At 42.7% G+C, this 11,374-nt stretch overlaps 1 protein-coding gene across 1 annotated transcript in view; it reads left to right on the forward strand.

Moving 5' to 3' along the window:
- Positions 1–10,952, forward strand: part of LOC112453733 (phosphoribosylformylglycinamidine synthase-like) — a 75,635-nt gene extending 64,683 nt beyond the window's left edge. Inside the window, exon 6 of the mRNA XM_025014636.1 lies at positions 10,814–10,952. Within this exon, the coding sequence (XP_024870404.1) occupies positions 10,814–10,952 (139 nt within the window). The remainder of the gene's footprint in view (positions 1–10,813) is intronic.
- Positions 10,953–11,374: the final 422 nt, after the last annotated feature.

The raw sequence follows: 11,374 nt of genomic DNA on the forward strand, positions 1-11,374 counted from the left end.
GGCGGGTACCCGAATACCCGGGTATCCGTTTCTTTTTCCGAGCTCTACTGGAAATACGTGCGGAGGTAGGACCCAAGACCTCCCTCAGCTTGCCGACTGAAACATCTGCCTTAGAGGCGCCATCGCTGCCGGGAATCTCGATTATAAGACCCCCGTTGATACCTTTCCTTATCCTCGATTTTTCAATTCCGAGATCTTCAAGTGTTATATTACTCCTTGCTTTTTTCAGGATGTCGGCATATGTGACTTTATTGTCGAAATTAGTGATGGTTACCGCCGCAGTTTTTGGAACTCTGCGGCGGTTTACTCCTCGATTAGTTTTTCCAGACCCGCTCGCGGGAGGGTCATGCGAGACTCCACGGGCAGGGGCAGGTTCTCGAACGGAGACTCCTCTTCTTGGGTTGTTCTACACTAGGCTGGCTTTGGGCGAAGGCTTTCGCCGGTGTCGCACGAACAGAAACCGACTTCGCGGCATGTTTCAATTCACGTCGCCGATCGGCAAGTTTTGCCATCTCCATGCTGATCCGTTCCAACTCCCGAGCGTTAGCGTCATCCTCTGAGTCCTTGGAATAGTCGGAGGTAGACAATCCCGAACGTATGCTAGACCTGCAAGCAGTACTTGTAAGTCCTTTAGTTCTCGCAGGGGTAGCAGGCTCCGTAAAATTGTTATTTTCTGACCTAGAATCTATTGTTTCTATTTATGTATGTATGTATGTATGTATTTATGTATTTATGTATATATTGCTTGTCCCCGCAGGGTTTGCAAGGCGTTTTTATAAGGAACGTACCCAAACCTTTACAACAATTTTACAGCCCACTCCTCTCTTATTCGCATACATAAAAAAATTTTTTACATCACACAATTAACACAAACTTATTCTACACCCGTGGCGTTTTTTAGGGACGTACCAAACCCTTTACAAACCATATTTTTTCCTAACCCGACCTGTAGCGTCCTTTGTTTTCGTTCATTCTCAACCGCAGCATCATACAAAATATCACGCCTCTGCAACGCAATCTTTCCAACGCAATACCTCCATGCCCAAAACCCACAGTGTCCATATACCGGCATCTTACTCAACATATTTGCATTACAATCAACCAACAATTCATTCCTGCACGCTTCATGAAACTTCGTCACCATCTTATTCCTTTGCGTGCGACTCATTAAGCCCTTACATTCACTATCATCACGCTTCAACACTTTCCTTTCATCAATCATACAAATTTTACACATCCTCTTGCTGGCGTTTTTCAGGGACGTACCCAACCCTTTACAAAACATACACCTTCCTAACTCTACCTGACCATTACGGCCCTTTACACTCTTCTTCTCTCTCTCCTCCTCGCCCTCTATCCTGATTTCCTCTTTCATTCTTCCCTCTCCTCACTCCGTCTCCACTCTCTGGCACCATTCGTTTTCGCTCATTCTCAGTCGCAGCATCATACAAAGTATCACGCATCTGCAACGCAATCTTTCCAACGCAATGCCCCCATGCCCAAAGCACACAGCGTCCATCTGCCGTCTTAATCAACACATCTTCACTACCAATCAAACAACAATTCATTCCTCGCACAATTCCCCATCCCATCTCATCCCCCAATCCTCCCTTTTCTCGCTCTGTCACCACTCACCGGTGTCGATTCTCTTCCCCCCTCGCTCGCCAACCCTCCGCAATCGCACCTAGCACCCTCATCAGCCCCTCCGACTTCTCTCTATCTCCCGCTCCCCCCTCTGCTACCTTCTCTTTACCCTCCTGCTCTCTTCTCCACTGCGTCCCTCGTCTTCTCTCCCCCCTGGTCACCTGCTCAACCTAAACTCAGCCTGAAAACCTCTGAAAACCTCTCGAATGAGTGAGTGAATGAAGGCTCCTTGACTTCTCACTCCCTTCCTTCTCTCTTCCCTTCACTTCCTTCCGTGGCCACCTCTCTCCATCTTCTTGCCATGCGGCGGCCGATCTCCCAGCTCACGCGCGCTCGGCACCTCCTCTCTCTCTCTCTCTTGTCCACGCTGTCGGCCCCCAGTCCTCTCCACGGCCCTCGACCCTCGACTCGCCTCGATCGTTCGATCGATCGCTCCGTCGCGCCGACTCACAGCCTTCTTCCTCACCAGTCACGTCACCATTTACTAATTACGTCACCATTAGTAGGCCCTCCGTCTCGCGTCATATCGATCGATCTTCCGATCGATACTCCATGTTATCATGACGCTCGACTCCCTCGTCTCGTAACATGGGCTGCCGGCTATCCGTTTCCCTTGCCTCCTCTTGTCCCTCCGAGTATGCTCACCCCCCGGCCGTTCCGGCGCCCGTCACGCCCGGCAGCCAGCCTCCTCGGCGCACCTCCGTCTTCTCTCCTCTCCTTTCTCTTCCTTCTTTTCCCGTCTTGGGCCTTACTCCTCTTTCAGCCCCTCCCTCCGAAATCACACCGTCATCCTAACCTCTTCCTTCCAGGGCTCCCTTTCTCCAGCGAATACCTAGCGTTCCTCCTCATTCTCACCCTCACCTCCACTCACTCGACCCCTTTTTAGCCTCCTTCACGCCTTCGTTTCACCCTCCACCCTTGCTCACCCCCACAACACCCTTTTTCAACACCCAAATCTTTCCCTGCTACTATCCGCGTGTTCCCTCGTCGAGGGCTACCAAATTAACTTGTTTTTATCTATGTTTATTAGATTTCCGCTTTGAGCTCTGTCATCCGGCTGGGATGTCTTCCCGAAAACAAAGACAGGAGTCCTCAAAGGCTCGTCAATCCGATCAGCAGTCGAAAATAAAGACGTAGTATAATTGGACTCGAGTCTAGCTACTCTTTCTCGCAAGGCCTCAATTTCTTTTTGCAACTTGCCGGTCTGGCACGAGATGACCGTGTCAGTTTGTGCAGCGCTCCATGACGGTCGTCCGTGTTCCTCGATCCTCTAGGTGCGGGAACCCGCGCATTCTCGCATTGTCAACCACGTCTGCACCCCTTGCTCCATCTGGGGGGACCCCTGTACCACCGGGGCCCCAGCGTCCGTTTGTGTCGCCCGGGTGCACTCCGCCTTCGGGGTTCGCACGCCTTGCTCCACCCGGTGCGGGAACTCTGTCAACTGCACCTCTCCGTACGTGGGCCCACCACATGAGCTCCAACGTTTGGCTCAACTCGTTCCAGAATTGGGGGTCAACCCTGTCCACCGCCAACCACGCGTCCATGTCCAAAACGAGGACTACTGCCTGCGGGCGAATCATCGGGCCATACTGAATATGTCCTGCTATCGCCTCTCGTTACTCTCGGTAATTCCTACGGGTCAGGGACAGGAGGATAATACGGCTTGATATCCTTGACATGCACCTTTCCGATGGCCGATCCGTCCAGCCCATACACGACTGGAGAGATCGCCCATTTTATCCGTAGGTGTCCCTGGAATTTGGGCGCCAATTTTCCGGCGACATTCTGCGCGGCGGACGACAGCACGTGCTGTCGTTTCAACACCAAATCTCCAACTCGGAATCTCTGCGGCCGTCTACATAAATTATAGTTCGCGGCCTGTCTTTGACTCGTTTGATCCAAATTTTCCGTTACCCACTCCCGAATGGCCCTCAGTTCCGTCATTCTCCGGGACCATCTCGCGGTTTGATTTGCTTTATCTTCTCGCCACGGTCACGTAAAGAGTTCGGTGGTATTAACTCGCGTTCGAGATTTACAAATGCCGGGGAAGCACCTAAGGACGAGTGCGACGCGGTATTATAGGCAAAGCGGAAATGTGGTAGATATTTATCCCACTCTCTATGATCACTCTCGATAAAGGACACGATCATTGTTTTTAGAGTTCGATTAACTCTTTCTACGGGGTTGGCTTGCGGATGGTATGGCGGTACGGTGGTGTGCGTAATACCGTTTTCCTCGGCAAAGCCCTTTATAACACGATTTACGAATTCCGTCTCGTTATCGGTGAGGAGAATCTTCGGCGTACTCCAACGCGACACTATCAGATCTTCGAGCGCTTCTCTGATTTTCGGGCCTGTGGCCGCTCGCAAGGCTTTTATCTCTTTAATTGTTATATATAATGTTTTATGTGGTTTTATTTTGTGTGCAAATGATTTTCATCAATTATCTCAGAAAGTATTGGTTTATTGAAAAAGTGTTTTAGGTAAAAGTTAAAGGGTTTGAAGGAGAGCGCAGTAGACAATTTTATTAGATTTTGGGTCCGGGACCTGTATTGAGCCCAAGTCCAAATTTTTAAATAAAAACCCTTATTTTTTATTGTATCATCTTTCTCTACTTATAAATTTGAACAACTTTTGTCTGAAACAATTTTTTATTTGCCCAATACTTTTTGAGATATTCAAGGAAAACTTGGTAACTTTTTCAATTTTTAGCTTATGATATCTTGATAATTGTTTGCCAGAGGAAAAAAATGGTATAGAAGACTTTTTGACTTGATTTTGTCTTAAGAATATGCTGTTGCAATAGTACTCCAATTTTTTTAAATACTTGTAAACACTCCAAGAAGATGTATACACAAATATTTAAAAAACATTGGAATATACTATTGCAACAGCACATTTTTAAAATAAAATTAAGTTACAAAGTTCTCTGTACCACTTTTTTCTCTGGCAAACAATCATCAAGATATCACAAGCTAAATATTGAAAAAGTTACCAAATTTTCTTTGAATATCTTAAAAAGTATATTAAGCAAATAAAAGAATTTTTCAAACAAAAGTTGTTCAAATTAATTCATAGAGAAAGATGGTAAAATAAAAAATAGAAATTTTCATTTAAAAAATTTGACTTAGGCTCTATTGGGCTCAATACAGGCCCTGGATCCAAAATCTAATAAGATCGTCTATTGGCCCCCTTCAAACCTTTTAACTTTTATCTGAAACATTTTTCCAATAAACCAAGTCGTCAATTGACACTTAACGAAGATTAACACAATAACATTTAAACGACACCCAACGATAAAAGGATCATGACGACACTGATTAAATCGACATAGAACATTAAAGGTTAATACCCTGTTAACACCAAACATCTAACGATGAGGATCAATCTCCAACCTACACTAAACATTGAGGTTTAATCCCCAACTTACACTTATCATTGAGAATAAACTCCCAATATACACTTATCATTGAAGATTTACCGGGTAAATATGCAGAATAGTGGCCTCCTCACCGATTTCGTTGAACTTAGGCTTAATCGACGCGTTTCTGCATAAAACGACCGAATTTGGCAGAAAAAAGTGTCGCTCTGCCCCGCGAAGCGAGATATTATCAGTTACAGTTGACGACTATCAGGTTATGAGACCTGTCATATCGACAAGATGTAGCGACTACGAGCATGTCCCGCGACCACATGCGCATGCTCCGTGGCCGCACGCGCATGCAAGAGGTCACGTGACAACTGTTTGGTTGGTAAGTCAGAAGTGTAACATAATTCGAAATGATATTCTTTCGGCGTATAGATTAGTGACGCGCTTTAAAAGTATTTAACTGTTTAAAGCGCGTCACTAACCTATGTAGGTTAGTGACGCGCTTTAAATAGTTAAATACAAAATATCTGCTTTAATGAAAATCACAACTTCAAAATAATACATTCAATTTTAATTATTTATTGGATTCATATTAAGATCTAACATTTTTCTATTGCCTGTTCTAGATTGGAGGATGAGCCGATTCTCGGCTCATCCGAGTGAGTGGTGTAGACGGGTAAAAATCTATAGTTTATGTATAGTTTATGTCACGTACACTATAGAAGGCGGATGAGCCGAGAGTCGGCTCATTTTCCAGTCTAGAACGGGCATATGGAAAACGCTGAAACTGTACACACGGCTGCGTCGCATTTGTCTTAATTGCTACAAAGAATAAAAAATATTTGTTTGCTATAGTTATCAATTAATATTGAAAGAATTACCTCATGATTTAAATATCAATATCTATACTCAATATTGCGCTTTCTCTCAGCTGTGTATGTATTTTTTAGCGTGAAGGCTAATACATCATGCAAACATTTTTCCGATATCTCATTTATATATACAAAATTGACAATAATCATTCGTTTATGATCCGTAAAATTTTTATCCCAGAACATTTGCCGTATAAATTTCGGCCACGTATTTGCATTGCCAATAATGTCCTGAATCGCAAGGCACGGATTATTGTTCAATTGCTGAATTGAGTATGCCATTGTAAAATTAAGATGTGCAGGTTGTAAATGACAAGATATTTATTTAAGTAAGACGCGTCGAAGTACACTACATATGTCGCTACGGAGCATGCGCGTGCGGCCATGAAGCATGCGCATGTGGCCGCGGGGCATGTTCGTAGTCGCTACATCTTGTCGGTATGACAGGTCTCATAACCTGATAGTCGTCAACTTTAACTGATAATATCTCGCTTCGCGGGGCAGAGCGACACTTTTTTCTGTCAGATTCTTTCGTTTCACGCAAAAACGCGTCGATTAAGCCTAAGTTCAACGAAATCCGTGAGGAGGCCATTATTCTGCATATTTACCAAAAATTATTTTTGAATAATATAAGAATATATTTCTCTTTATTGATTTATATGCAATGGTTTGATACAAGTAATTTTTCTTTGTTTAACGCTTTACAATCTTATTTTAAGAGTTACATATCAAAGATAAAGGATATTCTCTAAATAAGAATGCTCTTTTATCTTAACTCAGTAGCTAGGTAAGTTTACCCTGCAAAAGGTCGGGTAGTTTTGATTTTTGGATGTGTTTTATACTTTGGGGTCCTAATAAAAAATCCAAGTTTTTGACTTTGGCGCACTTCCGCTCGCGCCGCCATCTTAAAAAAATGGAGCACAAAACCGGTTTTTTCGGAATATCTCCTCACCAGTCGGTATTTGGGCAAAAATAGTTATTATCAATTTTGTAGAAGATATAATTCCCTACAACTTTTGTCTGAAACATTTTTTCGTATATCTAATAGATAGCAAGCTACAGAACTGTAAAGTGAAGTAAATTATTACAAATATCACATGCCTCGATGATCGAATTGTTGAGACACCCGCACGGTATGAGGGAGGTCCAGGTTCGAATCCTGGCTGAGGTGATATTTTTCGCAATAACTTCTTTACAGTAATATTTGGGGGGAGGAGATGTTAGATACGATGCGTATCAGCATCAAAAAAATGAACGCGTGGTCGCCACGCGCGTTAGAAGTGAAACTTCTGAAGGCAAGGCTTTGCCATAACTTTTCTGAAATTAATACAAAAACAATGCCACAGAATTGGTCACTCCAAGCCGCCCGCAACTCGAAAATATAGTGTTACACGCAGTTCTCACTATATCCGTCTCGCCAGTGCCGTACGCCTGATCGAATTTTCGTGACGCGTTTTCGAGTCGCACAATTGAACTTACTACCGTACTAAAGAAGTTTAATTTCGTACGCCTATTGTTCGAATTTTCGTTACACTTTTCGTGTCGCATGATCGAACTTACTACCGTGCCAGAAGAAGAACCGTCTCGCCAACGCCGTATGCCTATTGGTCAAATTTTCGTTACACTTTTTGTGTCGCACAATCGAACTTACTACCGTACCAAAGAAGTTTCATTTTGTACGCCTATTGGTCGAATTTTCGTTACACTTTTCGTGTCGCATAATCGAACTTACTACCATGCCAGAAGAAGAACCGTCTCGCTAACGCCGTACGCCTATTGGTTAATTTTTGTTACACTTTTCGTGTCGCACAATCGAACTTACTACCGTACCAAAGAAGTTTTACTTCCGTTACACTTTTTCGTGTCGCGAATCGAACTCACTACCGTGCCTAAAGAAGTTTCACTTCAAAATTAAATCGATTATTGATTTAAAAATACGTAAATTTACTGTTCCTACAAGCATGCTGTGTTTCAAAACCGACAATTTAGTTGGCGCGCAGTATTTGTTGGAAATAGTATCTACTAAAAATTCACACGAAAAATTATTTCGTTACTTAGATCCAAAAGCTCAAACTAGACGGCATTCTCACATTGTGTCGACTTTAAATCTTAGAGTCCTATTATTATTGTTAATAATAATAATAATAAATTTATATTAATAGAAATTACTAAACAATAATTATAATAAAATATGCTTAAAAAGGAGCCTGTTGAGAATCTAACGCTCGAAAAGTGAAAGCGAGCAACGTACACATTCGAGAACGCTCGATTTGCTCCGAACCGCGAGTATTTGCGTTCCCCCCTTTTTAAAGTGAAACTTCTTTAGGCACGGTAGTGAGTTTGATTTGCCACACGAAAAAGTGTAACGGAAGTGAAACTTCTTTGGTACGGTAGTAAGTTCGATTATGCGACACGAAAAGTGTAACGAAAATTCGACCAATAGGCGTACGAAATGAAACTTCTTTGGTACGGTAGTAAGTTCGATTGTGCGACACGAAAAGTGTAACGAAAATTCGACCAATAGGCGTACGAAATAAAACTTCTTTAAATAAATATATTAATTACCACTTTTGCAACTCTGGTTTCAACACAACAGTTGTTTTTAACCCTGAGCGTCTATATGTTTTCTTTTCTTCTTTTGGCACGGTAGTAAGTTCGATTTTGCGACACAAAAAAGCGTCACGAATTTTGCGACATGAATTTTGCGACACGAATTTTGCGACACAAAAAGTTATGGCAAAGCCCTTGCCTTCAGAAGTTTCACTTCTAACGCGCGTGGCAACCATGCGTTCATTTTTTTTTGTTTCCTTGAGCAACCGGCTCGCAGGTGTATATCGCGTGATCTGCCGCGTGATCGCACGTATCGCGACCAATAGTCTGTTCGCTAGACAATTTGGAGCCAATCAGCATATTTCACGTCACAATATTCTTCGCGGCATAATGCGTAGCTCCGGCTGCGATCGTTTCGCTTGCTCCGGCCAGGAGACCAGTGAGCCCTCGAATTTCGTGCACGACACTTGTGCTAGCGAGTGCTCTGCGATATCGAGAGACGGAATATTATCGAGTCGTATCCGATCAAGTACTGCATTATATCGCGACGAGAGAGACATTGTACATATTGTGCTGAATAAATTGATAAGTGTACACGAGACTGAGTTTTTTCGCCTTTCTCGGCGCAGCGCGCGAATACCCTGAGCGGTCTACTAACAGAGCCTTTTGTGAAATTTTTAATAATTTGTTCCACTTTATAGTGCTGTAGCTCGCTATCTATTACATATACGAAAAAATGTTTCAGACAAAAGTTGTAGGGAATTATATCTTCTATAAAATTGATAATAACTATTTTTGCCTAAATACCTACTAATAAGGGGATATTTCGAAAAATGAACGCGTGGTCGCCACGCGCGTTAGAAGTGAAACTTCTGAAAGCAAGGTTTTGCCATAACTTTTCTGAAATTAATACAAAAACAATACAACGGAATTAGTCACTCCAAACCGCCCGCAACTCGAAAATATAGTGTTACACGCAGTTCTCACTATATCCGTCTCGCCAGTGCCGTACGCCTGATCAAATTTTCGTGACACTATTTCGTGACGTTTTTTCGTGTCGCACAATCGAACTTACTACCGTGCTAAAGAAGTTTCATTTCGTACGCCTATTGGTCGAATTTTCGTTACACTTTTCGTGTCGCGAAATTTGTGTCGCTTTTCCGTGTCGCAAAATTGAACTTACTACCGTGCCAGAAGAAGGAGCCGTCTCGCCAACGCCGTACACCTATTGGTCGAATTTTCGTTACATTTTTCGTGTCGCGAAATTCGTGTCGCTTTTCCATGTCGCATAATCGAACTTACTACCTTGCCAGAAGGAGGACCATCTCGCCAACGCCGTACGCCTATTGGTCAAATTTTCGTTACACTTTTCGTGTCGCAAAATTCGTGTCGCTTTTCCGTGTCGCATAATCGAACTTACTACCGTGCCAGAAGAAGGACCGTCTCGCCAATGCCGTACGCCTATTGGTCAAATTTTCGTTACACTTTTCGTGTCGCGAAATTTGTGATTTCGTGTCGCGAATCGAACTCACTACCGTGCCTAAAGAAGTTTCACTTCAAAAACCGGTTTTGTGCTCCATTTTTTCAAGATGGCGGTTCGAGCGGAAGTGCGCCAAAGTCGAAAACTTGAATTTTTTATTAGGACCCCAAAATATAAAACATATCCAAAAATCAGAACTATCCGACCTTTTGTAGGGCAAGACCTATTTTCCCCCCCTGCTACTGGGCTATCTGTGTAAAGTTTACTATGGACAACCAAAGCTCCACCAGCTTGCTTACCCTACAGGCGATCTAAGAGTCTACATGTGCATTTACACGTTGGTGCTTTAAACGCAGAAATAAAAACATCAAAGCAATGATAGCTTGTTTGAATCGAATCGCGAAAGATTAATTGACTTTTCTTAATTCGATTCAAACAAGCTATTAATCGCTTCAATGTTGAATCAACTTTGAGTCGACGTTACATATTATACATATTAATATCTAATCGAGTATAAATATATGTCACTTGTTACGCATTTGAAATGTATATGTTACTTAATGTTCTATATCTGATACATATATGTTACATTGTTATGTATCACAGATAGAGCACTTAGAGTATAGTGATACATATCAGAGATATATCACAGAAGTACTATTGATGTTGACATTGTGTGCTACATGTAGGTAACTTGTGAGTTACTTGAGACATAACTAGGTACTTTGTGATACTTAATGTTTTATATCTGAGATATGTATGTTATATTACTGTGTTTACTGTCATAAGACTCTCTGTAACTTGTTTTATTTATTCTTTGAAATAGCAGAAATATTTAATTATTTTGTTCTCATGATTTTTTCTCGTACGTTTTTAAATACAAAATAATATTTCTTAGTGGTGCTACAACGGGTACCGGAGGTCGATTGAGGGACATCCAAGGAATTGGTAGAGGTGGACATTACATAGCAGGCACTGCAGGTTATAGTGTTGGGAACCTTTGTATTCCAGGTATACTATATTTGCATCTTTATTAAATCTATATCTATGGTATATTTGGGATCGGGACACAAGTCAGTCTATCAGTGACCAACATTTATTAACATCGTGCTTGGGAGCACGCGGTGTGCGCATTGCTAGCCGACTGTGTACTGGCCTCGTTGTCGCTCGGCGCTGCTCCGCTCACTCCGTCGCAGCGTGTCGGTGTTATTGTTCGCTATCGTACCGCGTACATTACAACTCTCCCGCCTTTATAATTTAAGCTCTATTGAAAGCGTGGAGAGCGACGCAATATCGGCTTGTTCGCTTGGCCTTTAATTATCTGATCAATGTGACGCTTTTGAATTGCACCTTTATCGGTCTGCACGACGTACGTAGATGGCGAAGTCTGTTTTACGATTTTACCTGCGGTTTGCTTATCGGCTCTTATGCCGTAATTATCGATCATGACATCGTCACC

Source organism: Temnothorax curvispinosus, unplaced genomic scaffold (genome assembly GCF_003070985.1).
Source record: "Temnothorax curvispinosus isolate PA1 unplaced genomic scaffold, ASM307098v1 QBEX01004656.1, whole genome shotgun sequence".
NCBI classification, from domain to species: domain Eukaryota; kingdom Metazoa; phylum Arthropoda; class Insecta; order Hymenoptera; family Formicidae; genus Temnothorax; species Temnothorax curvispinosus.